The sequence below is a fragment of the Alosa alosa genome, chromosome 1 (genome assembly GCF_017589495.1).
Source record: "Alosa alosa isolate M-15738 ecotype Scorff River chromosome 1, AALO_Geno_1.1, whole genome shotgun sequence".
In the NCBI taxonomy this organism is placed as follows: Eukaryota; Metazoa; Chordata; class Actinopteri; order Clupeiformes; family Clupeidae; genus Alosa; species Alosa alosa.
This window is the reverse complement of record NC_063189.1, coordinates 7769636-7796768: the sequence shown is the minus strand read 5'-3', so window position 1 is coordinate 7796768 and position 27133 is coordinate 7769636. Positions and strand designations below refer to the sequence as shown.

The following is a 27133-nucleotide window of genomic DNA, read 5'->3' as shown; positions in this document are numbered from 1 at the left end:
TTTTATGATGTTACATAAATCTGATGACCACAGGTAGCTAAACTGTGGGGGCAAAGGAATACACACACGTATGCCCCCTCTCAGCGTCCTCCAGTCTGAAACAGCCTCTCGGGCAGCGCTCCAGACCTCAGCGTAGCCCTTCCCATGGTGTAGACCCCCGGACAGAGTGGAGCAAGACGGACCCCCAACCTGACCAGCAGGACACACACTACCAGCCTCCCGCTGAGACCCAGCTCACATTCACACGCAGCCCAACATTTATTTATTTACTTATTTTTTACTGTTCTCAAGTGCACAAACATGCCTCTTTCACCGCAAGCCACAGGAATAGGATGGAATTGAGATAGCCTGCGCTTATTTTTAGTAATTTTCCATTTGATCGATAAGAGAGACCACTGACTTTGTAGCGATGCTTTGATTTGAGGCCAGCATTGAGACCCCTCCCTTGCCTCTCTGAGAGATAGATTGAGAAGGTTTTGGTTCGTTTTTGGTCTTCCAAATGTCAATACAACATGATTTGAAAAGGGCATTGCTGAAAATGGCAGGACTCTGTAAGGCAAATGGTTCTTTGAGCTAACGACATCATCAGATATCAGCTTGAAGAGTAATCTAAACATATAAAATGATTAAATAACCCTTAGCCTAAAGTGTTCTGATATAAATCCTGACTCTGCTGAGCCACCTATTGGGGCACTTTGCTATTGAAGCCATGCTCTTGTCCATTGTGTCACGACGGAGTGCTTACTCTCACTAAAAGTTCCCTTTGAACATATAGCCTATAAAAGGCTTAACTCTTTGTGCATAATGGCTAAAGCGACCATGTTAACCTCGCCAAGTGTTTGATTTGGATGGATGTAGGCCTACTCTGCAATCTGCCCTGAAGTCATCACTTAGGCCTGCCGCCAGACAACGAGCAGAGCCCCCACCTCCTCTATCTCTCTCTCTCTCTCACACACACGCACACACACACACATGGTCCCCTTACTGATAGCTATTCTAATAGAGGATGGTGTCTAGTTGTGTAAATAGAAGTGCATGCTGTTCTGCATGATTTTGAAGAGGTTACTCAAGTACAGTAAACCACTGCATACTGCATGAGATTATTTGTTCACACAATATTGTGCCATCCAGAGCACAGATGTCGTGCTTTGGTTTCATATGGACTGTTGATAGATAGATAGATAGTTTACTGTAATACAGAAAGTAGTCAGCACCACAGGGTAGCTGTGAACTATTAAGGCTAAGGGGTGTGGAAGGGAGAGCAATTAAGGTTAACCCACAATAATTTGTTTATTTTTACATTTACATTTTTATTTACATTTATCCTCATCTAAAATAGTAACCTTTTCAAAACCTACAGTATATGTACTTCATTACATACAGTATACCACCAAGAAACCATCACATGTGCATATGTCCAACTCAGACTACAATACAAACTAAGGGCCAAATTTAAATAACGGGCAAAGTGCAAAGTCAGCCAATGAGCAGCCAAGTGTCTCCTGCCTAAACTAAAGCTATAGCGTGTGTGGGAGCTGCAGAGCATTGAGCTGACCTACCAATGTTTGCACTTGCGATTGTGCTCATGGTATTTGAGTTAGCAAATAGATTTTACATAGTTATTAAATTAGTTGTAGAGTTTATATTCTGCACTTTACCCTTCATTTAAATCTGAGCCCTTAGTGTTTTGACCAAATGAACAATTATTATCTGCAAGTCTCAACTGACAATTAGGCTTATTGAGAACTAACATCTGAATAGCTATGCATTAAACATAACATAACTAAACAGTGTTTAAAGTTAATCAGATCCCAAGTGCTTGTGCTCAATGGTCTTCACAAAGTGTGAGAGGTGTTCAGCCTCCTCATTGATATTTATTTATTTTAGCAGACACTTTGAATCCAAAGCAACTTACATATGTATTACATTACAAGGACCATTGTCCCTGGAGCAACTCAGGGTTAAGGGCATTGCTCAAGGGCACAACGGTGGAAGCCGGAAATCAAACCCACAACTTTTCTGGCTACATGCTAGCCCAGGTCTTTAACCACTACGCTACCACTCATACTATCTAAATCACTTCCTGAGAGACCTCACTGACCAGCACTCTAAAAAAAAGTCAAACCTCCCAAAGTCGGCACACTCCTTTGAAATCTGCAATGGTCGTCCCATAGGAACACAAATCATATGTCCAAATTCTCTTTCCACTAAGATAATGTTTTCACATGTAATTAATGTTGGTGTATGCTCTCTTCCCTGGAGTTTTCTGGTGTTTATTCTATGTTATTACATACCAAGTTTTTCTCAAACGCCTCTTAACAGGACTGTGGGAATGAAAGAGTGTTCTCACTTCTACCTCCTCATCAGTGCTGAGCTTACCCGCATGCAGGAGTACAGTTCCACTTCTCCCCATAGTACCACTTCATGCTAATAATGACATCAGTTTTATTATCTTTTATTGTTTGGCCAGGCCTGCGTCCAAACATTACATGTGCAACAGTCTCCTAAAATATAATCTGCACACCCACTTAGGCCCTAATACAGAAACTCATAAATTCCATTTTGTGAGGATGCCTGTTTAATGTGTTGACACACACACAAACACTTTAAGACTGCAAGCAAATCTCCGAGGATGCCCTGTCTGCAATGTTTGTATCAGTAGCAACAGACGGAGGCAAGAACAGTCACTGGCCCTGCTATCGTCTGCCTGTGCTGGTGGAGGTGGATAGCAGTAACGTGACATAATGACACCCTATTGCATTTAGGGAGGCTTCTGTGAGTGACACAAGACACTGGACATTGATGAGAAAAAAAAATGTTCATCACGTAGGCACTGCCAATTACTTTGAAGGAAAACGCATCAACCCTGAATTTGACTGCATTAGCTCACATAATGGACACACTAATGGTGGAAAAGAAAGCCTGTATCTTCAGACAAGGCCCCCCTATTAATGCTGTATAGACAACTTATGGTTCTAGAGCCTTATTATGACTATAATGGCTCTCATTGTAGAAAACAGACCCACTCGTCATACTTTGTCCAGCTCAGACTATGGCAGTTTCAAGACCATACTGTGGTAAATAACTTTATAATAACCAACTGAGATATTGTGTTTCTGATGTCGCTTATGCATCTGAGGTTATCAGCTGAGGTGATGTACAGTACATTAGGATAATAACCATATGGCACAATAACACGGTCATCTCCTTGGTCCCGGTGCCTGCATGGGCTAATAATTCTAGAAATCATTTGCGCCATCCACTGGCCAAAAAACTCACAAGCATCAAAATATCCATATGTCCTGAATACCTGAAAGTTCCCATTTTCAAACTCATGGGTAGTGTCTGGAATTTCGGAAATGCTTTTCTGATATCCTATCAGATACACATAGCCCATTGTAATAAAATGAAACCAGTGAAACCTGTATTTTAGAGATTGGTTTGTCCCTAACTCCGTTAGGTAAATCCATACATTATGAGCACTACATCCACAAGGAGCCCTCAGCAGTGGGGACAGGGACACTGATGACCACTACTGTATGTATAGGAAATTGAGAAAAAGCCAATGTCTTGGCTTCTCTGTTCAAAATATTGTGTTATTGTAATATTGTGTGTTAAATATTGTATTGTGTTACATTTATGTTTCTTTTTTCTTTCTTTCTTTTTTTTTTAAATGTATATTTTTAGTTTTTTTTTCACCTTTAATCCGTTAGTGAAGAGAGTGACCGGAAGCAAGTGGGAGAGAGAGAGATGGGGTGGGATGGGGAAATTGGTCGGACTCCAACCAGGGTCTCTATGAGCACGTGGCACTTGGGCCACACCGTCCCCTTTTCTATCTTTCTTTGGGAAAGTATAGAAAGAAATACTAATCCTAACTCTACTGCCAATCAAAGTAAATATAGGAATTCCACCATTCAAAATATAACATCAATTCTCAAAATAATGTTTTCCCAAGTCTTCCTTTGCTAAAACATACCAGATGTATATGGATCACAATTTTGGGTCATTTAAAAATCTGTGTTGTCAAAGTAAAAACTACCTTTTTGGCCATTAAACTGTAAATCAATTGGAAATACAGTGTAGATGTTGTCAATGTGTAAATAATTAGTGTAGCATGAAATGGCTGATTTTGAATGCAATATACATTAGCGTATAGGCCCATAATGAGCACCTATCTGTCCTGATTCCAATGGCACACTATGTTGCTGATCTCAATTTGTTATTTTATGCTTATGGAATTTAGCAAATGCTTTTGTCCAAGGAACTTACAAAATATACCCATAGTTAAAATTAATAGTAAACAGTTTTTTTTTTTAAAGTTGTTAAGCCTGCATAAAGCAAATTAGTAATAATAACAAATTAGTATGATTATTGCTGTTTGTAATCTACATATGCATTTTGTATTGTATTATTATTATTATGTATTATTGTTATTTTATTATTTGTAAAGCACTTTGGGTCAGTAATGTTGTGTTAAAGGCGCAGTCAGGGATTGTATTTTGACTTACTTTACTTTGACATAAAATGATTTGACTTAAAATAAGTATCTTTATACTTAATACAATACAAACTATTTTTTGATGTTAATATAAGATCAACACTTGGTTGGATATCAGTTTTTGCAGTGAATAAGATTATGGGCAAAAGAACAGAGTCAATAGAGTAAGACGGGGGGTGTAATGAACAGACAAAAGGTGTTCAGACTACATAGAAGAACATTCTTAACCCTTAAAGGAGTACCGTCACACTGGTGTGACAGGAATGTTGAGAAATGAACGTTCTAAAGAATATCTGGGTTCATTGAATTCAACATAGAATTTTAGAACCTTCAATTGTTGCGGAACTTAGAACGTTCAAAAACCTACACCTTTAAGGGTTAAGACACAGACCAATGCTGGAGGCATGTTCCAAGCATGGTGGAGGAAATGTGATAGTCTGGTGGTGTGCTTCGTTGCTGGTAAAGTGGGAAATTTGTACAGGATATCATCTTGAAGAAAGGTGGCTATTACTGTTGATTTAGGTCAGTTTCCTCCAAAAAGAGGAGTGTCTCAAAGTCTAGCTCCAAACAGAGCAAGAAAGACGTAGGGAAAAAGCAGTCAGCTGATATTCTGTCTACAATCGAGTGGAATCAAAATGTCTAAGTGATTCCAAACTTTTGAGCAGCAGTGTGTATAGCCAAGCCAATCAATGTCAAAAGGACTTGCTGTCCAGAGATAGTCCCAACCAAGTCTAAGTCAGGGAGAAGCCTATGGAGGGCCGATCAATGAAAAGTCTAAATGCCAATGAACAGGCTCTGCCATGGCTATATCAGTGGCATCTATTAAGCCACTGAAGGCCACCCAGGCTATCTAAGGTGCTTAAAGTGTTGCCTTCACTCTGGGAGCCCATCTGGCGAGGATTAAAACTCTTTCCTCTTTCTCCTTAGAGTGTAGTAGTGGAGAGTGTATAGTACAGCACATTTGTTTTTATACATTTTATCTTTGGGAATGTTTTGATGTTAATGAGAGTACTATCACACTGGCATACGTCCTCTACATACTAGAAACCTATAGAGCTGTAGTGTTGCGTGACACTCATGACATGGACATGGGTGTTTTGCGAGTTTATGATATCGGAATTACCCAACCTCGCCCAAATATATCTATTCAGTCAACACAGCTAAAGATAAAGTATGAGAGAAGCCATGCATTTTTTGCAGATTTTGTACTTCATTGATTTTGTGTGGTTGTGTCAGTCATCTTGCTACAATAAAAAATTGACAAACATCATGATAAACAACTGTCTCTGTCATTGCTGCAGTGAGGACCTTCTGTGTGGCGTCTTGTCCAATTCGATAAAAAATAATTACATTTTATGTTTTATTTAATTTAATTAAACCAGTGTTCTGTCTTTGTCAGTGGGCCAACAACCACATTGTTTTTTTGTTTTTTTTATTAAATAAGGATGTTCTTCAACAGTGTAATAGTTACTTCAGCAACAGTCATCTTACCCAAGTGATATTGTTTTCTTCTTTTATTTCTTCCTTCCAGAAACCTGAAGATACATTACAGCACATTTCACACATACAACAACTTCACCCCCCAGAAAACGCATTATTTACAGAAAGGAAGACGGCATAGTCAAACTTCAGGGAACTAGGGCAAGGCATGTCTACAGCTGTCAAAATACACCACCAATACACTAACACAGACCTAACGTGATGAGCAACGGACACTCTTGGCAGTTTGAGCAAGCATCTCACGCACCAGCATACATTTACGGTGGCCAAAGACAGGATTATGAAGAAGAACCCAATGAGACATTTTGCCCATTTGGTAGCATTTGATCCCTGGGACCTAACTATTTTTGGTCATAACATTTTTGTCACCAGGTGAAACCAGCTTGTCTTTGGAATGGAGAGGAAAATGGAATGATGACAGTGACTCACTTGCTTTGCTTTGTTTCAGAGTTTGCCTTTAAATGTTTAACATGGTGTTATTTTTTGTTCTGTTCAGTTTGGGGAATCCACACTCTTAAAACAATGTGTTTTCAACGTAAGTTGTGTTATTTTCAACACAAATTGTGTAACAAATTTTAAAAAAAGAAAACAACACAAACTGCGTTGTTCCTATCTGAACACACAGATGTGTTAAAAGAAGTTGTTGTTTTCAACACATTTGTTGTAAGAGTGCACAGAATTCTAGAAAGTTGCAGCCACAAAGGATCAGATGTCCTTAAAGTCCTTTCACAACTGTAAGAACACGCCCACTGTCGTTTTTTAAAACATGAGTGCAACTTTACACAGTGAAAATAAATGCATACAAATAAATATGAATATCAATAAATACATAAATAAATAAATAAATACTTAAATAAATAGAGTGTAGAAATACTGTACATAAAAATATACGGATAGCTTTTGTATGCCACAAGTGATATTCTCATCTGTTTAGTGTCCCTATGCTCAGAAGCTTCCATTTCACCTGATGAAGCTCAGCGAGCAATTAGTCAAGTTTCCAGCGCTGACATGAACAAATAAAACCCTGACACGATTTCCATACAAACAGACATGGGTAAGGGAACTACACACATACAGACGGGGACCTTTGGCAGCTGTGCATCAAAACGTACAGTCTGCACACCCTCTGGGTCTTTGTGTACGCCTGGAGAATATGGACTCATCCATGATCCTCAAGTGCCACTCACATTGTCACGTGATACATCCTAACAGCACAGAAAGCTCCACTACAGGGGCAGACAGAGGTGTGGGTCAGTAAAAGCTTTGGATAATTATTCACATAAAAAAAAGCAAGAGTAAACAAATTAACTCTAAAGTCGTGCAGCATTCTCTCACACACACACACACACGCGCATACACACACGTGTAACACATTAAACCCATCTCTTCTCAGTGTATGCTTATTTTTCAGTGGCCTTTCCATACTGTATCAATAATATTTTTCTTCATCTCTTCATCTACTTCATTTTGCACATTTATATAAACTCCTCTACTTTACAGATAAACTTTTCAATATTTTTTGCCTTACTAAAGAAGTAGGTTAAAAAAAAAAAAAAAAAAAAAAAAAAAAATAGGGAGAAGAGGGCGCACAGCAGTTTAAAAAATTGCTCTGGTAACGTGTAACTCCATGGCCCAAGGCCAAGACAGAGAAAACAGAGAAACTGATTAACACCTGTGGATCTGCAAGAGTGTCTGATCTCTCATGGAGGAGGAGTATGTAGTTCTGGCATCTGGTTGGCTACATACACAGACCTGCATTCTCTACTCCCGGGCACGCTACTAAGCTTTCAAATTCCAGTTTCCAAAAATAAATAAATAAAAAAGACAGACAAGTTTCTATGTATGTAGAACACCTAGGGGATACTGGGGCTGAACCTTACCCAGCCCCTCCAACCCACATTTCCAGCACAGGCCTGGTCTTCAGGTATCAGATTGGGGGGGGGGGGGACTGGTTGGAGATGGTGGTGGTGGGGCATTTTCAGCAGGCGCAGTCCGAATGGCTGCGCTGAGGCTGTTCGGTGAGACTTGGGCCTTGCTTGACCCCTGCGACCGCGGGGTCGTTGCCATCGAGGCTCTCCGACATCTTGTCGCAGATGACATCAACCAGGCGCTCAAAAGTCTGCTTGACATTGATGTTGTCCTTGGCACTGGTCTCAAAGAACTCAAAGCCTGAAGGAAAGACAGCCAAGGAACGGTTTAACACATAAAATTATACAGGAGCACCCCCAATGACATTCAGGAAGCTCATTCCAACAGAAAGAAGAATTACATGCAGTAGTACCTCTCTCAACATCAAAAGGCCGACCTCAGCCTAAGAACATGTGTCCATCTCACCTAGCTGTTCTGCCAGCTGCCTGCCCCTCTCTCCAGCCACGATCCTCTCGTCCTCCATGTCACACTTGTTCCCCACCAGCAGGACCTGAGCATTGTCCCAAGAGTAGGTCTTGATCTGGGTTGACCTGCAGAGACAGCCAAAAGTAGCATGAACTGAGTAATTGAGGTCTGGATTCTTTTTTTCCCCCTTTATAAAATCTGTTCTTACATCTGCAACTTTAACTCATTGAGTGTCAAAAACGTAATATTATGTTTTTCCTTCCCATGCGTTGAGTGCCAAAAACGTAATATTACGTTTGTAGCTTTTTTTTTTAAATTACGAAACTAGACACTCTAACACACCTTATATGTGATTTTGGGAACTCTGTCATGAATGGAAATTAAATATATGACGATCGAAAACTCATGAAAACGCACAATCTGGACATTTTATCATAACACGGTTGCCGCTTTGGGTCGAATCAGTGACGCATGCACGTCAGGTCAAAACCAGGCCATTTTCGTGGGTCTATCACTAAGAGGCAGTCTCGCCAGGTCTCGCTGATCACTTCCCGAAAAGTTTACACAAGTAAGTAACAGGCAACACTTCATATTTCATGAAAGACGTTATATCTCCATTTCTAGAAAAAAAAAAACAGCGATTTTGATGAAAACTAGCCACTGTTTAGCTTGGGATTTCTCAGGAACAGAGGCGTGTAGAAATACACGGTTTGCACCCACCGAGAGCTTAAAGTCTCACCTTTTAAACGAGCCATTGTATGTGTTCATAGCTATAACACAGAATATGCTGTGTCTGTACAAAAATCATCAACAATGGTCTAGATTGCTGACACTCTAGGACAAAGCTGAAAACAGCTTGGCATTCAATGAGTTGTCTCCCTCAGAAACACTTTACTCGGATAGTCCACCCACGGAGACTTGTTGTAGAACAATGACTGAACACCACCTTAACCAAATCCAACCCCTGGCCTTCATCATAACCAGAAACTTAACAGAATGTCAACAGATAGTTTGTTAATATTGTGTGCATATGTGGGCAGACTATCCAAGTAAAGTGTGACCTCTCCCTTTGGTAAACAAGCTCTCCATAAAAGCAATCCCTTGGTCATTGTGCAGAAAATTCTATCGTAGCCAATTAACACTACAGCATGGAGTATACAATCAAATGGCTAATGGCTACCCTCGCTGGCAGGGATACTATTGACCTAACAGTGAGCAAGTGTCACATTTGAGTGGTGGCACTAAAGGCCATCATCCAATCATTGGTATTCATACCAGTCCTGCACAGCGTTGAAGGACTCCTCATTGGTGATGTCATACATGAGGATGAAGCCCATGGCTCCCCTGTAGTACGCGGTGGTGATGGTCCTGTACCGTTCCTGACCAGCCGTGTCCTTCAACACACAAGGTCAACACTCAGTAACACTGCTTGGAGACTATCAAACTAATGGGTGTGCTATGTCATAACAGGTTTCATGACGTCTCACACAATCACCCCGCAAAAGACAAATCCAATGTTTTATTCCTCAGTCTTAGATATTTATTGTGCCAGACGGCAGTGTGTATTGTGCAGCATATCTTAGGCAAAACACAGAGACAGATACTCACCCAAATTTGAAGTTTTATTCTCTTGTCATTCCTGTAGATTGTTTTCACCTTGAAGTCAATTCCTACAGTGCTTACAAAGGCAGGGGTGAAAGAGTCGTCTGCGTAGCGGAACAGGAAGCTGGTTTTGCCAACACTACTGTTGCCAATGATCAGGATTTTGAACATGTAGTCAAAGTTTTGGTCAGCAGACTCCTTCTGTCCATAGCGTGCATCTGTAGCTGAGGCCATCTTTGAAAGGGAATAATGAGGACATTAAGACACAAAGGTTAATTTTTATTCAGATATAGAACCTTCAAATACATCTTTAAACAAGCAACAGAAATGGTTCTCAAAGAAAGCTTAGAAATGTATTATTTTACCACAGTTCAGTGTTATACAGAAGTAATATGGCAAACCAGAATGTCCATTCTGTACAACACTATGCTGCTGTTTCCTACAGATGAAATACTAGCAGATCAGAATTCAACACTCCAGAAACCTCCGTCAACACCTCCCCCCACACCAAAAGACACTGAGCCACCCCCTACAGTACACCCCCATCCTCTGGTCTGTTTCCAAAAACCAGATGAAGAATGAATGCACAAGAAAAAAACTGCAGGTCTGAATGGCATCAGCTCCAGGGTCCTGAAGGTCTGCACTGGTCAACTCTGCGGTATTCTACCGCAGGGTTTCTCAAACTTTTTCAAACGAAGGACCAGTTAACGAATAAAAAAGAAATGCACGGACCACCTAGCTAAAAAAAAAAAAAAAAAGCCTACTATTAGCCTACACAATAGGCCTACTCACTGAACCACCTTGATTATTGTCTTTGCACTTTGGTTATTGTGTCAGAGGACTCATATGATTTAAACTGGCATATCTTACATAGACAGTGTTGCAGAACTGTTTGGATTTACATTCATGTTGGTTCAATATTGCAAACCACTCATCTATATTATATCTTACCAGGTCTGCTTGCGGACCACTTGGGATAGCTTGCAGACCACCAGTGGTCCCCGGACCACACTTTGAGAAACACTGTTCTACCGCACCGATTTACCCTTAGCTTGAGCAGTGGTGGAGTGGAGACTGAGTACCGGGGAGTGGTGGGCCAGTTTATGGCATGGTACAGGAAGCACATCCTTATGGTATATGTAACCAAGACGGAAGAGGTGGTTGCAGACTTTAGGAGGAAAAGTACTAATCTGACCACAATTTCCATCAGTGGGAAGGAGGTGCAGGTGTTGGACAACTACAAATACCAGTGGGTTCACCTGAATAACAAACTGGACTGGAAGAGCAACTCTGAGGCCGTCTACAGGAAGGGACAGAACAGACTCTACATCTTGAGCTTAGGTCTTTTAATGTGTGCAATTATGTATATGTTCCATCTGTCTGTTGTTGCAAGTGCAGTTTTCTATGCAGCCATCTGCTGCAATGGCAACCTTGACAGGGACAACAAGGAGGTGGACAATGTGCAGACTTTTGCCCATCAACAGCCCCCTCTCCCCCGGAGACCACCCGGAAACCAACTGTATACTACTGTCTACACCGCACTATTAAATCCTGTCCTGTCAATACTTTGTATATCATATTGCACTTTTGGTTAGAAACAAACTGCATTTCGTTGTCTTTGTACTTATAGCCTCTGCACAATGACAATAAAGTTGAATCTAATCTAATCCGAGCCGGGAACCAGACAGAAGTAGTATAGTATAAAAAAACAGCAGGGCATGCCGACAACACACTACTCCTACAGGTTGGTTGGATAAGTAACCAAGGACTCTAGGTCAGTAGCCAGTGGAACAGTGTTGGATGAACTTGATAATCATTAAACGTCGTACATAAAATGCTTAGAAGAATAAAAGACATTGGAAAATATTGCTGTTAGTTAACAGTAGCTTTAAGAACAGGGACAGAAGCCACTGAAAGGTTCCGTAACAACAGCATCCCTTTAACTAAGATATGCGTTGTGAAGAAATGGTCAAGAAAATTGTTCGACTACGAAAACAGGCAGAAACACTGGCTTAGCTAACTAGAGCTTCATGTGCACGGCCCCTAAGACACTTAGCTAACGTCAGCTATAGGTTAGGATTTGTACGTTAGCATATTTCCAGTCATTTAGATATCGCTACCCAACTTCTCTGGCAAGATGGCTTCGACCATGCATAAGGCCATCCTTAAAAATATTTTCGTTTGCCGTAACCCGACCGACCCTGTCAATTTAGAACCGACCCAAATATTTATTTTTTTCCCCCTTTTAGTCCGACCGACTTGCCGGTTGTAAACTTGCGTTAATACCGACCGATTGTTTTTTTTTACTCTAAACAACCAATACAAATGCAATAAAATAATATTTCTTTTAGTAAGCCCAAGTATTGTGAATATAAATTGCCTACATGCAAACGTGGCTCACTTTGCGTGGCTCACTTGGCGTCATCTCTACACCATTGGTTTTACGCATGTCACACTATGGCCTACGCTTCGTTTCATTCACACAAACTGATAACGCTTTTACTTGGCACGAAGTTCTGGAAGAACTGTGGCCAGATCTTTTCTCATCCCTTCTCCCCCTAGTCTAGCGGTGACCGTGTCGGAGTATTGAAATTGGTTGTGGTCTATTCAGCATTTCTCGAAATATGGGTCCGCAACATGGAGACTGCTGGTTCGCGGAGTCGTGGAGTGAAATTAGGCCCGATGCTTCATCTGATAATTTGCTGCGCAGGTGATCAAGAAACCGCGGATCGATGAAAAAAGAAAACAAACGTTTCTGTTATCGATGTCATTAAACATGGAGCCCTACAATTAAGTGGTGGTATGAGCATTCATTCAATGCGCGTCTGCGCGAGAGAAACTGAAACTAATCGATAACGTTGGTATCAAAGCTCTGCTTCAACCTGTTGGAAGGCTATTTATTTATTTAACGAAACTTAATAGAACGACGTTGTTTTTTGGAACTTCCTTAGAAACAGAGCAGAGACTGTATAATATACTGTATAGCATTGAGTATTGTATAGTCAAATTTCAATATAACGTGGCCAAGAGCTATTGTAGCCTTCTTTCTGGGTACATGTAGATGAGCCCTATGACCCAAAAGTCTGCCATGACCGGGCCTCAGGTCAAAGAAGTTTGAGAAAGGCTGGACTATATAACCTGCATCAGAATGATGTTTGCAATGGTGCGCCTGAAGGCACGGGTTGAAGACCCAGTCAGTTACGTCACGATATGCACATTTGTGTAAATTCATTCCTACGTAATCACCATGACCAAAATTGAACTTTTTTTTTTACTTTCAATCTTGAAAAAAAAAAATATTGACCTACCTACCGACCCATTTTTATTTTTTTTTGGCTGTTACTGCAAACAAAAATATTTTTAAGGATGGCCTAACGGTTATGTTAGTTTCCAAGCATCAAGCTGCTCAGACAATCGTACTACTCGCTGCTAACTAACGTTAACGTTATCTGGGGCAGTCGGAGCAGGGATAACGTTAAGTTAGATACTAGGTAATGTTAGGTAGTTCTAGCCATCAGCTAACGTTAATGTTACTGACCATTTTCATCCAAGCCAACTGCCAACATTATCTAGATAACGTTAGCTGTCAAACAACAGACATTTAGTATCTAATGATTCCAGTCATCTAAACACTGATGAGCGTCCGTCAAAATATTAGAACTACCACCTGGCCACTTTTAAGAAATGTTAAGACCACCGGTGAGTCTATAACGTTAACGTTATGTTGACGTAAGACAAGCCATACAACGTGATAAACGTCATCCCTCAAAATTAGCTTTAATGAGATGTATACTTGTTTGTTTTGTACTTTAACGTTAACTGTACCAATTTATTGATTCAATAATTAAGAAGAGATAATGTCAAAGACAGGCAAGTTAACGTTAGCTGGCTAGAGTAGGAGCTACAGAGGATTTAACTTGTTAGTTAGATAGCTAACGTTAACGTAGCTGTAACGACAACGTTAACGTTAATCGTCAATTCTACATAGAATAAATTCCAATCAAGCGATAACGTAACAGAGTAGAACTAGACTACCACAGTTATGTCCACATACGCCCTTTGCATTTTCACCAAGAAACATTTAGCAAAATATGTGGGACACGTTGCCTGAATTGCTTTAGCTTAACGGTAACGTTACGCTATCCAGATACTAGCCTCCCTTGACTTAGCTACATCTAGCTTCTAAGGAGTAAATCTGTAGTGCTATGTAGTACAGCATCCTATGTCAAATGAAGGTTACTCTCCTTTATTGAACTTGAAATATCTTACATGATTACATATGATGCTGTAACGCTCAGACCAACACATGACTTATGAATGCATTGCTTGAGATGTCAAATAAGAGACATAGCTTACGGTTTTAGATATTTTCCCCCTGATGCAGCTCAGATACAATCCCCACTTTAGCACCTGCAGAAGCTTTTGCGTCACTTGACTGACAGTTGCTAGAGAGGCGTGGACTACTCACGATGTGCAGAAATCCTATCACGTGCTGAGAGCTTAGGGTGACGCTATCATATGATAGGCCCAAAGTCAGCTGCTCTAGCTTGTTTTCTCCTACATTGTTATTCTGTTGAACATCTCATTTAAATATGACATAAGTCATATTATGCATAAAGAGTCTTTGCTTTTATTGGCATAGAAGAACGAGTACAGTAACATAAATTACCAACATGTAGTAAACAGTTGTATTTGGATTGTCAAGACTGCAGCAGATTTTAGACCAGGGTAGACATGGGGACAGCAATTCATGGTCTTGGAACAAGTTTCCATCCTACTTTACTGGAGTATCTTTCTAACAATGACCTGAAAATTTGTGAAGGTGTCAAGCACACAAAGCAACTGGTGGAACTGTAAAAATCTGCCCTGTTTTGGCCCATGATGGAATTCTCAGCATTCAATAAAATCTACACACATAACAGTATAACTGACAGATTTATATATATAAAAAAGAATAAATACTTAGTATCAGAGTGGTTAGGATATATAAAATAATCAACAGCAGACAGAAAACACCTTTTTTACGGAAAAAGAGTCAAGGATATCCCTTTCATAACAACAAAGTTCAGAGCTCAGTTTCAGGCGTTGTACAGGTAGTACTGAAAATCCCACAGTGCCACAATTAAAAGCTGCAATGATCATTCAAGGCTTATATTAACAGTGATGAGATATAACGTTAAGACAACAAAAAGAAACACTGTTACATAGGCCTATTAGGCTACCTTGACAGAGCAGTTTTGTTCATGTCATGTTTTCTACACACTTACCTTGCTTTATTTCTGTGTGAACATTTCAACAACAATGCACAATTTCGCTGAGAAATAAAAAGCAATGTCATAGTCGTTTTATTTTTTCCAAAATGAGCCTTAAGATGTATAGCCAATACTTCATAATGTAGCCTGCTTGTTATCATACGTGTTTTAGGTCCTAAAGCTGAATGATCAAGAGAGCATTTATCTTTCATCTGAAGCTACATGTCATTGTGTAGACAATTAAGGTATATGGCTGTTTTAAACAGAGGTCAAATATAATTTGAACACACAGATATTATCAACATTGCAGTCATTGATGGAAATTAGCCAGTGGCAAAATGGAAATTACAGTACAGTTTGTGTCATGCTTGCTTGGCACTTGTACTGTCATTGGCTATGTCCCTGTGAAGAGCAGAGTATTGATCAATGGCCAAAAGGGATAAGAAAAAAAGTCTGGCTCTGAAAACAGCCCTTGCTTTAGTTTTACGCCTTTGCAATTAGATTTATTCATATAACCTTGTATAACTTTATGCTTCCAATATAGCTTCCAAATGGATGCATAAGGAACTGAATTGGTACTACCACCAATTACCAATGGTCATGTCTCTTTTTTTTTTGCAGATAGATACAACCCTGAAGAGAAATGTGAAAACCAATTTTCCCTGAATTTTCCAATACCCCTTCCAATATTCAATATTCCGTATAAAAGAGCCTGTACCCATTCAAGAGTCTACAGAAAACATTTTAATGCTAATGTTGTAAGAGGTGTATAAGAGAAGTGCTGGTTATCTATGGTAATTGCAACCGTTGGCACCATATAAGTGTAGTTTGGCTCCAGCCCTATCTAGCAGGGTGACTTTTGGCAATGAATAAAGATGTAAAGTGCTACACAAGGAGTCAAGCTGATTACATGATGGTAAAACAGAGCACACAGAGCATAGTTTTTTTAAATAAATCAAAATAAAAAAAAATAAACAGATCATAACATCTGAACAAGATGAAATAAACAAATAAAATCATACAAACACACACTTCAGAGTGTTAAATATTAAGAAGAGATTTGGTTTGTGTGTCCACTTATGCAGGTCTTGGCTGAGTTAGCAGCACAATGTGCAGGAGAAATGTCCATAAACGGTCTATGGAGGTCAAATCATTTGGTTCGGCATTTTATTTATGGTGTAAGTCCAATTCTTAACCACTGGGTGGTGCCACACACACAGTAGAGCTCAATCACAAGCATGGCTAGTCAGTAAACTGAAATTATCACAATACAGGACACCACTAAGAGTGGTGTTAGAGCCGCCACAACATGACAGTATCTGTCCTCCTTGTCCTGAGTTTTGAGTTATGCTCAGTTTTGTTTTCTATGATCAGGCAAAGCTAAATAAGTTTGTAGTGTTTTGATCAGTTTTAAAACCCCCCGTGTTCAGATACACACTGACCAGTAAAAAAAAAAAGAAGCAAATTCATGCAAGTCTTTTACATCACCCAGTTATCTCAGCAGACTAGTATAAAATGGTTAAGGTTCTGATGGTGTTATCAGGTTTATTACTTTTTTTTCTTTGTAAGCTGTCACGGAAAGACATTTCATCAGAAATCCTTGCTGTGTTCAATAGACCTTGATGTGGCTTATTCACACACAGCTGTACTCATCAACTGTGTGAAATATAAGCCTTATACAGTGGATTTTTTTTAAACTTAGAAGGAAAACACAAAGAAAGGCTTGAAGAACACTTTCTGTCTCAAGAAGACAGCAGGCCGACTCCAGTGCAAGATGACTACGGTGTAAGTGCAGATATCCTGAAGGCAATCTCTCGCTCCTTTGTGCTCCTATGCTGTGGTACCACTTTGTCCCAGGAAGCCAGGAATGTCCGGGAGCGGACGGAGATACAGGAGGGGAAGGGAAGCACAGACATGAAGCAATGCAAAAGTGCACTGGGTGTTATGTTCCCATCTTCAGGCATGACAGACCTTTCCCTTCTTGGTCAAGTTCTCTGTCCTCCTCGCCCTCGTCGCTGTCTGAGGGGTTCTCTGGGGACAATGTCCGGCAGCTGGGGCTGATGGCCATGCCAGCCTGTGCGTGCCTCACGTGGGGAGACTGGTGCATTCCTTTGGGCTCAGTCCTGGAAGACTCCTGCCCTGAGGCCACAAACTCTGTGTCCTCACTGGGACTTTCAGCATCCGACTCGCCCTCTTCCTCTAAGGTCAGTTCGAATTGGAACTTGTCCCCGGCTGTGGCGCCACATCCCCCAACAGCACCCGCGGCCATGGGCAGCCCGTCCCTCTCCTCCTCGGGCATGGGGGACGGGCTGTGGAGGATCATGCTCTGGTACCACTCACGGTTGTCCTCCAATGTGTCTAGGATCTCCTGGGCGTCAGGGTGAACCAGGTCCGCCCAGGTCTCCCAAAGGGGATGGACAATGTAGTCGATGAAACCAACCTGAAGGAAAACAAGTTTAGACTCAACATGCAGTGCTGAGGTTCTCTGGTAGACACATAATTTCCCTATGGCTAGAGCAAATCCAAAATATTTTTAAAAGCTCACTGGAATACCTTTGGTATCCTCTGGCATAATTATGACAACAGGGATATTTTTCATGTCTAAATAAAACTGCTCCAAAATGTGATTTACCTGGGATTTCTCAATGGAAGCATTGTGTTTGTCACACATGGGACTAATCTCCATCCCCTTGTCCCGCTCACGGTCTCCCTGGGTGAAAAACTCCACCATAATACGATCCGTCCACTGACGGTACAGCTCGAGAGGTTTGGTTGGGTTACTGAGGTCGGCGCAGTGCACCATGTTTTGAAGGACCTGTCAAGATCAGCACAAGATAAGATATACAAACTTAACTACTGGGAAGAGGTCAACTCAATTCTTCCAGAACTGTTCCAACAAGCCACAGCAAAGCGTATGATTTTCCTTTCTATTTCTCTCACATGTGATAGGAATTTCAATCTCTCTCACCTGGATGCGATCTGAGTAGTTGTCCAGCAACAACACACCCAGACTGGTCACCTTCTTGGTCTCCACCATGGTTTTCAGGTCTGCCAGCAGGTTCATGTGCTTCGACATGTCTGTCGCTAGGACCTACAGAAGGGGATACCCAGAGTAAGTGGAAGACCGTGACAGACACCTGTCCACTGGCTCTCTGATGGAATGTTGCAATTCAGTTATGGCTCACTCTGGTGGAAACCTCACCATGTCTATAACGATTTTACGAAGGGACTGTCTCTGCTTCTTGCTCAGATTCATGAAAATGTCACAATTCTCCTCCTGCAGCAGCTTGAAACCCACAGCCAGGTGGTGATTCTCCAGGACAGAGACATCGTTGTACATGAGAGCCAGCTCAGAGTCTAGAGGTGACAAAAGGAAATCATGCATTAAATTCCATGATGCATTTATCAGCTTTCGTTTCATGGCTCATCTGGACAATGCCTATTGACATTCATGCTATTTTTTGGATCTGCAGTAATAAAAACTATAATTTGCAAACGTACTTGTGTTAATGAGAAACTGATTGGACACTCCAGGATGATCCACATCATGTATTGCACTGGCAAATAGTGCTGCCAGAATCTCAAGGTCTGTGAAAACAGCCTGAAAAGGGAAAAAGACCAAGACATGACTGATAATCCTTTATCTTTCAGATGGAGAGGAAGGCTATGCTCAAGCATGCTCAAGTGGGGATACCTCAAGTGCTGGTGTGGAGAGGAGCACGTGGGTGGACTGGACTACGTCAGCCGCATGGATGTTGTTGTGGTAAGCGACGTCAGCGTGGTAATTCTCCTCCAGAGTCATCATGAAGGTGATAAAGGTGTCTGCAGGGATCTTGAAGGACTTAAGAAGGTCTCTCTCCTGGTAGGAGGGGCAACGGTCAACTCAATTTCAGAATTGATCAGTCAAAAGCACATTAATACTACATATACATACATACATACATACATACATACATATTCATAAAGTATATAAATCATAGTGTGTGTATAATGTGTGTGTATGATGTACATAAAATCATCCAGGAGTAAATATCTGTGGCTCCAAGTTACATACCTGAAATATACTGTACATGGTCACCGTCAATGGTCTGTTCCCGGAATATTCCGATATCTTAAATATGTCCACACCCCATCTGTTAATGTCCTCTAATTCCTGAAAACAGAGCAAAGAGCACTCTCAAAAAAAGACACTAATAATGGAGAGCGCAGAGCTCAGATACAGAAGACAATGCACATCACAAAGATGAGCAATGGCTTCATGGAGCCGCTGAGAGTAGAGGCCTCACCTTGGCCAGCAGTTCCTCCTGCTTGGTGCTGACCCCGAAGCGTGGGATGCTGGACACAGCGAGGCTGGGGCTGTGGCTGGGCTTCTTAACGCCACTGATCTGGGACATGGGCCACTTCCTCTTGTCCTTGTCTTTGGTTGGTGGGGACATGATCTCCATATCATGTTGCTTCTCTGCAGCACAGAGACAGCAGAAAGGGCACAGTGACATGATGCACATGAAGGAAGGTGGTTTGATTTGAAGTACTTCATTCATCATTTGTCATTTTGCTAGATATTATTGAATTGCCTATGGAAACCATTTCAATATTTCATTGGATACTATATGCAGTGCATCATGAACAATAATTTAGTTTTCGAATTGATCTGGAATTTACAGTATTTACCTAGGAACGTGCTCGAAATAAACTCTGACACCTGGTTTCCTGACTTGCTTGTCTCCGATAGCTGTGTAAGCTCTCGGTTGAGCATCCTTTTGAACTGTACGGACACAAAAATAAAGACACAAAAACAGCTGTTTAGAGTGGTATCACATTTGAGCAGAATTTGAGTACGAGTGCTACAAATAAAAAAAAAAGGGTGGCTAGAACTGTGAGGTGTGAGGACGTTTTCAACAAATGTGCGTCTCTCATGACTGGTCCAGTGCATGTACATTTCTGATCCACTCAATTTGAACCGCAGCTTAACCATCTTCAGCAGAACACCACTAACTGAACTGACAGTACTTAAATGAATAAACTATAATCTTAATCAGGAGATGCAGCCCAGGCATAAGCAGCATTATTGTTATTTAGGAAACCCTGACAGAAGGATACTGTTCCATAGCATTCAACACACGACTCACAACACAACACAACACAAGTTCATGAGGCACGCTGTGCCAGCATACTGATGTGGCATGTCAGCATCTCATTGAGGGAGCCAGTGGTGCTCCGTGGAGAGAGCCAGGCCCTCATTCAGCACAGCCACAGGCATCCCAGATTAGAGTGTGCGCCCTCAGTGGGGAGTGGGGCTTAATCTGAGTAGTGCTATTATGTAATCATACACAAACTTACTGAATGAAACGCTGCCTATGCCTAGTGAGTCTGCAAAAATGTACACTTGGTCCCCACGCTTGCACGCACACACACACACACACGTGCACACACATACACAGACATGACATGCATGCATACGCACACACCTTGTGTCTGTTCATCACACACTCTCTCTCCATCTCCCTTTCCTCTCTCACACCCGCACACACACACACACACACACACACACACACACACGCACACACACGCACACACACTCGCACACCAAAACATGCTCTTTTCGTCCATTTCTCTTGCATGCACAACAGCATGTTCACAGACAAACACTTCTGCCACTCCCACAGCTACACGTGTAAACAAAATGCAGCAACAAACTGCCCGGTGAATTCAACCGACATGGCTGAAGACTCAACAACAATAACCACAACATGCATCCTCCCCTGCCTTACCTGAATGAGTGTCCACGATAGTGAGAACAAGTAATTGACCTCTGGCATGTCAGCATGAAAGAGTGGGCAGAGGGTTAAAGCATGAGCCTGTCTCGGTCCACACCACATGCTAAGGACACGCTCAGTGCTCCTGCCAAGATTGCCAATACCTCTCTTCTCCTCCCCTCTCCCTTGCAACCACCTCCACTGCAACCTGGCAGTCCAAACACAGCGTGTGACAGCTTCTCCCAGGGACCCCCTCTCCACGGACAGTCCCTTCCCGTGACGCTCAGCCTCTGTTCAGCTCCTGCTGCAGCTGGAGAAGGGGGCACCTGTGGAGGGCTCGCTGAGCCTGCAGAGAGACGGCGGCGCAAGGCTGCATCGCTGCCCCAGCGAGCGATCTCACCGCCTGCTCCTTCCTCAGTCGGTGCTCTGCCTCTGCCTGGTGTGTGTAAACACAGAGAGGCACTCTCCTCCCTACACGCTCAGTAGCCCCCCCATACACACACACACACACACACCCTCCTTCCTCCCCACCACTCACCACCCACATGCGGGAGGCTCTCCAGCCAATCAGATGCCGACTGCAATAGGGGATGGATTGGAGGTGGCGCCTGATTGGTGCAGCCTACTACAGAGTATGCAAACGCTGGTTGGGATGGAAACAGGGCTGGGGCTGCTCCATGTGCACCAAGTTTGAAGATGAAGCGATTCATGGATTCGTGGCATGTGCTCGGCAAGCACCTGGGCATGTGCCAGAGTGAGGCAATGAATGGGCATGGGTCTAACTGGTCTTACTGGCGTTGACTGGCATTGGAAAATGACATAATATCTCACATGAGTATTTTAAGGTTGCTTGTTCCTTTGGAATTGCACATGTCATGTGACAACTATGCAACTAAATTTCTTTGTTCAGCTAAATTGAAAAATAAAAATGCACAGTACATGACAGTCCAGTAGCACATGGCTGTCAAGTGAAATGAATTCCTATATAAAAAACAACAACATCAGCTCAGCTGGAGGTGTTACGTTTAATATGTGTGTGCTGGGTGCATGCTGGGCCAGTGCGCCTGATTCTCTCCAGTGAAGCACCCTGCTGCTGCTGCTGCTGCTGCGACTCCAGCGAGAGGCTCGTCATACGTACACTACAGTACATACATCCAGCACACACGTGGCTCAGTGTGGGAGGGCTAATCACACCATCACCCACGGGCCTGAATACCCAGACTGGAGAGAGAGGTGGGATGGGCTGGGGGATGATGCTGTGTTCAGAACATGCATGCAACCGTTCCATTCAGAAAAGGAAAGTCATATTATTCCATTCAAGGAAAAAAGGAATCTGGAAACGAGCAGGTTGGTCTGGGTTTAAAAAAAGTGCATCAAAGCCCAGAATGATGATGTTGGTGGCTCAATCACGAGTGTTTAATATATGCAATGTGAAATAATACTATTACTACTAACTCTACTACTATTACTACTACTACTAATAATAATAATAATAATATTGATAATAATAATAATAATGGCTGTTGCTGTTATTACTGTTAAATGAACAAGGTTTATGATGGAAAAGTCAAAGTGTCCCTGAGCGTTGCCAATTACCTTGTTGGAGGCCATCTCGCTGACGGAGTGGCGTGTCTTCAGCGTCTCCAGCTGCTCCAGACACCAGTCCAGCTCCTCCAGGGTCTCCACAGCCAGCTTCTGACAGGGCTCCTCTGACCAACACACCACAACACACCACATCAGCAGTGGGCCCACCATGCTGGTGTTAAAAATTAGCACCATTAAGCTAGTGATGGCTATACAGTTTGCATGTGCACCTAAGTAAGCATTGGTGTGACACTGTTTGACAACAAAAATGAGCCCATAGATATATATGTGTCCACAATTGAAACAAGTGCGTAATTTCCTTTTCAATTGCAATGGCCGTGACCAGGACATACATCGTGCACAACCACATATGTGCATTAATTTATTCATTGAAAGTGTATGCACTGTGTTGTAGACACATCAAGTCCATACTAACCTGGAACACTTGTCTTGCATAGGGATGGTGGGTTGCTCCCTGAGGACCTTCTGTTAAACAGACCAGCGTAAATAGTAAAACAACACAAATGCACAGTATTTGTTTCAAGACAACATGACATGGCAAAACAAGAGGCTCACTTGCTAGGCACACGATCCTGTTGGTGTGTCAACACAGCAAAGTTGCTCCGAACTGTCCTCAAACTTGCCAGTACCTACACAAGTGGATACATTCAGTACATTACCATGTCTGTACAAATATGGATTCACTTCTGTGGTGATGCTTTCATGTAAAACAGAGTGATCCTACAGTAAATATTTTAGTTAGATGTTGCTTTGATGATACAAACATATAATGACAATTTACATTATTTTGAGATAGAGTAAAAAAGTTCAGCATCTTTTTGTAAATGAGAAGATATGGACAAGGCCTTCAAAAGCGGCAACGATCGTCAGGAATTCAATGACCCCTTGAATCTCTAGTCAGGACATAAAAGCTATCCTGTTTCCAGAGCCATGTAGGTTTTTCATTTGTCAGCACGCGTATCGACAAATGTGGTATTGGATTCCTGGTCTGTTCTGTAAACTGAGCACTGTAGTGACGCAAGTGCCACGCAATGTTAGCCACTGTGTGCAGAAGGGCTGTCCTCAGTAAAGTCAAAGCCGCATGAGGACAGACTACACAGGCTTGTTATGAAGTTAGTCTATAGGAATATAGTCTATAGAAATATGTATGTTTTTTTCCTCTTACAAACCTGTGCAAATGGTGTGACAATCATGTCTTCTCCATGCCTGAAACCGCAAGAGAGGAAAAAACAGCCTTTTTTCAAAGTTTGAACAAAGCTATGAATACTGTACAGTATTAATTTAAGGGTTGCGGTATGGTTTATTTAGCTGCATAGTCACAACTGATGTCCACCTTTAATGCAGTTTCACTTACATACAAAACAAATAGTTACATACAAAAAAATGCAGAGATAATAAGCAAGCAAAGAAAAACACAGTTTTTAAAGCAATCATCTTGTTATATGTATTACCCACTGACTCACTGGGCTTTGTTCAAATTAGACAAATTGGTCAAGAGTGAACAAATGGAATGAACTCCACACAGGGGAGAATAAAGAATTTCATGCAGGATTTATGAAGGAGAGAGCTTGATCAGTCCTTTCATAGAGTTAGTTAATTTAATCAGAACAGGGACAATGGCAGATTTGATTAATTGGATTAATCCAACGGTAGATTGAAGAAATCTTTTTCAGTGGGTCACTCCTGTGGTTACGTGCAAAATTTGACGTGAGTCTAAGTCCCGTTAGCAGGCTAGTGTAAGAAAGGCTAACCAGGGAGCAGGCTAGGGGGAGGAAGGTTGACCAGGTGTGTAGATAAGCCACTAGGAGTAGCGAGGGAGAGAGAGGGAGAGAGGGAGGGAGGGAGATGATGTAAGACTTGGACACGCTGGGAGGGGTAGTCCTGGGGAAGGGTGAGCTATAGGGGTGTAACAGCTCTCCTCACCGAGTTAGCCAGTTGACTTCCCAGTGCTTCAAACTCTCTTCCCTTCAAAGAAACATAAGCAAGTTGTGTTGACCTGCAACCAATTTTAAGTACAAACTAAGGTGTTTAAACAAGGGAAACTGGCTCTGGCATGGCTGGAAAAGAACTCAGGAAAAACACAGAGGAGCATTTTTCCATTTTCTTGTAATCCTCACATAGCAGAGATGACAAGCAAGTGTGCGAGAATGGAAAAAACATCTGGGCATGGTAATAAGAAGGCTCGGTTTTTCCAAACCCACAGAGCAATACGATTTGATGTAATGCTCTAATAAAAGTCTTCAACTCGAGGGAATGACTTTCTAACAACAAACAAGTATCTTGGGACATTCTCTGTGTGTGCTGTATGTTCATGGTTAATATGATGCCAATCATACAAACAAATAGAACTTCTCGAGAAGCAGCCTGAACGATAGAGCATGATTTCTCCTCATATTCAGCTGTTTGGATTATAAAATTAACTCTATCAGTACATACAAGGATCTGTTGATTGAGGCATTGCAGTGACGTGACAGGGCTGGAGCCTAGATGTCTAAGTGCAGCTTTAGATATTCTGACTGCTTTCAAGGCCATGATGGTGGCAGAGCGTGAGATTCCAGTGGAGGCGGCTGAACTTACAGTTCACTGGCGGTGGAGGAATTGCGCGACATGGCTTTGGGTGAGAGGTCAAAGTCGGAGTCGGAGCGGTACAGGAAGGACTCGCGGCGCTGGCTGTGGGGGAAGTTGGCCTGCAGGACCAGGCCGGAGCCGGAGCCAGGGCTGGTCTGGGCCTCCAAGGGACTGCGGCCCACCGAGAGCCCATTTTCCACATCGAAACTGCAGGGAGACAGGAGGGGTGGGGGAGACAGTGGGTGAGGATGAGGAGCACACAACTGACCTAGGAGGTGAAGGAGCAGAGGCCTCCTGCCCAGTGCAAAGTCTTACAGAGGAATGGACACTTGCAGAAAAACTGCAAAGAATGGCATGAGCACACAATGGCCTGCAGTCATCGTGCATAATGTGAAATCTGAAGCACCAGATTTCATCATAACACTTTTGATTTTATAAAAAGGTTCAAACATGTCATCAGTGCATTGTTTCCCTGCTAGTGCAAACTTTCTCACTGCAGTCTGAACTTCGCCCTAAAGGACCTGTACCTCCTGCTTCAGTCTCTCTGCATGTCTCTGCAGTGGAGGATTCTATCGGTGGTATCTGTGATGACACCCTGAAGGCCTGCTGTAAGATCTACAGCGAGATGTGGAGGAAAGATTGCATTCTTTTATGCCAGCTCATTTAACACATAACAAAGATTGCTGACATAACTTTATTGGCAAGCCTTTTTACACTATAGTATATGCACACACAAGTCAACACATGCATGTAGTCAACGCAGTATCCGCATTTCTTACAGAACAGAAATGCCACACAAAATGCTTTCTGAACAACCTCTCTATTTCATCAACTATAGGGTGGGAGGACAGGAACTAAACCCATCTCCAAGCTTGCTTTCAATTGGCTTTTGAGTCCTGCCACAGGCATCGCAGCTCCAGCAGTGGGCTTTCTCTCTGTGTGAAAAGGCCTCATAGATACCGATGAGAGAGATGGTGTCTGCATGTTTATTAGCAGGGAGGGAAGAGCAGGGGGGATGTGAGGCTGAGGCTGAAGCTGATTGGGTGATGGAAACGTGTCCGCCCCCCTGCACAGAGACAGCGCAGCTACTGGGCCGCCCGAGTGCTGCAAGGTCGTCGTGATGCAGAAGCCCTCAGCTAAAAATAGCTCCGACCATCTCACTGACGTGGGAAAAATGTGCAAAAGTGTCTATAAATAGCTAGCGCACTTCAGGTGAAGTGAATTCCTTGCTGCCTGGGGAATGTGCCTGACAGCGTGCTAATCAATACCTCCGTCTCCCCCATTTATTCCTGCTTTCTACCTGGCTTGCTAATCTTGATTTCCCACTTGATTTTATTATTGATGTGCCACTGCCAAATTAGAATGCAAATCTTGCCAATTTTCCCAGTAACAGATGCAATGTGCTGATTTCACTGTTTGCATACAGCAGACTAAAAACACTGATACTTGGCATAGACAAAACCAAGACACTCCCTTCATAAATGACTCCTGAAGACCCCGGCAAAAGGACAGCCTCTTTCCACAGAGCATGGGTTGCATTAGCATTTGGGTCATTGACAAAATCCTTGAAGGCTCGGAGGTGTCTCTTTCTCTATCTCTCCTTATTTACACTTGATGGAGGAATTGACGTAAAAGCTACACTGACACTAACAGTTGACATAGCTTTTAACATCCACAGCCTCATCAGTGCATTTCATACACTGCAATATAATGGAATTGCAATTGCGTTCACAATGTGTTCACATGTATACTGTAAAGTTAGTTAAAACTGCTGAAAGTACAAGAGTGCAATCCAAGAATGTGTTTGTTTTTTTTTTGCTATTAAAAGCACTTCTCCAAGTCTTCTGTTGAGTTGAGCAAACCCAGCCCTCCCACTCATTCATGTTTCCCCAGCAATGCTGCATAAGGACAAGACGGAGGTCTCTTACACTATATTACATAATCCATGCAGAAGATCTCTCCATTCATGTGACAGAGGTACTGTACATGGCAGAGAGGGAGGGAGTGAGAGAGAGAGA

The 27133-nt window shown here is 42.3% G+C and overlaps 2 protein-coding genes across 9 annotated transcripts in view; both read right to left on the bottom strand.

The window, feature by feature from the left end:
• Positions 1–5997: 5997 nt before the first annotated feature.
• On the bottom strand, positions 5998–14389 carry rab3aa (RAB3A, member RAS oncogene family, a). Its single transcript, XM_048259734.1, has 5 exons — positions 14291–14389; positions 9941–10168; positions 9608–9726; positions 8333–8457; positions 5998–8167 (listed from the first exon to the last, which is right to left on the bottom strand). The coding sequence occupies exons 2-5, from the start codon at positions 10166–10168 to the stop codon at positions 7977–7979; spliced, it is 663 nt and encodes a 220-aa protein (XP_048115691.1). The 5' UTR covers positions 14291–14389; the 3' UTR covers positions 5998–7976.
• A 152-nt stretch (positions 14390–14541) lies between these two features.
• Positions 14542–27133, bottom strand: part of pde4ca (phosphodiesterase 4C, cAMP-specific a) — a 33450-nt gene continuing 20858 nt past the window's right edge. For 4 of the 8 annotated variants that reach the window (XM_048234213.1, XM_048234291.1, XM_048234712.1 and 1 more), the window contains 15 exons: positions 25125–25322; positions 24471–24512; positions 23717–23753; positions 23103–23176; positions 22963–23012; positions 22539–22651; positions 19858–19951; positions 19473–19645; positions 19241–19339; positions 18881–19045; positions 18688–18787; positions 18389–18543; positions 18155–18277; positions 17819–18001; positions 14542–17626 (listed from right to left, as the gene is read on the bottom strand). In XM_048234213.1, the coding sequence (XP_048090170.1) occupies positions 17129–17626; positions 17819–18001; positions 18155–18277; positions 18389–18543; positions 18688–18787; positions 18881–19045; positions 19241–19339; positions 19473–19645; positions 19858–19951; positions 22539–22651; positions 22963–23012; positions 23103–23176; positions 23717–23753; positions 24471–24512; positions 25125–25322 (2104 nt within the window). In that variant the 3' untranslated portion in view covers positions 14542–17128. Of the gene's footprint in view, positions 17627–17818; positions 18002–18154; positions 18278–18388; positions 18544–18687; positions 18788–18880; positions 19046–19240; positions 19340–19472; positions 19646–19857; positions 19952–20957; positions 21210–22538; positions 22652–22962; positions 23013–23102; positions 23177–23716; positions 23754–24470; positions 24513–25124; positions 25323–27133 lie in introns of those variants that run through there. The other 4 variants (XM_048234376.1, XM_048234460.1, XM_048234633.1 and 1 more) reach the window with 2 other exon arrangements.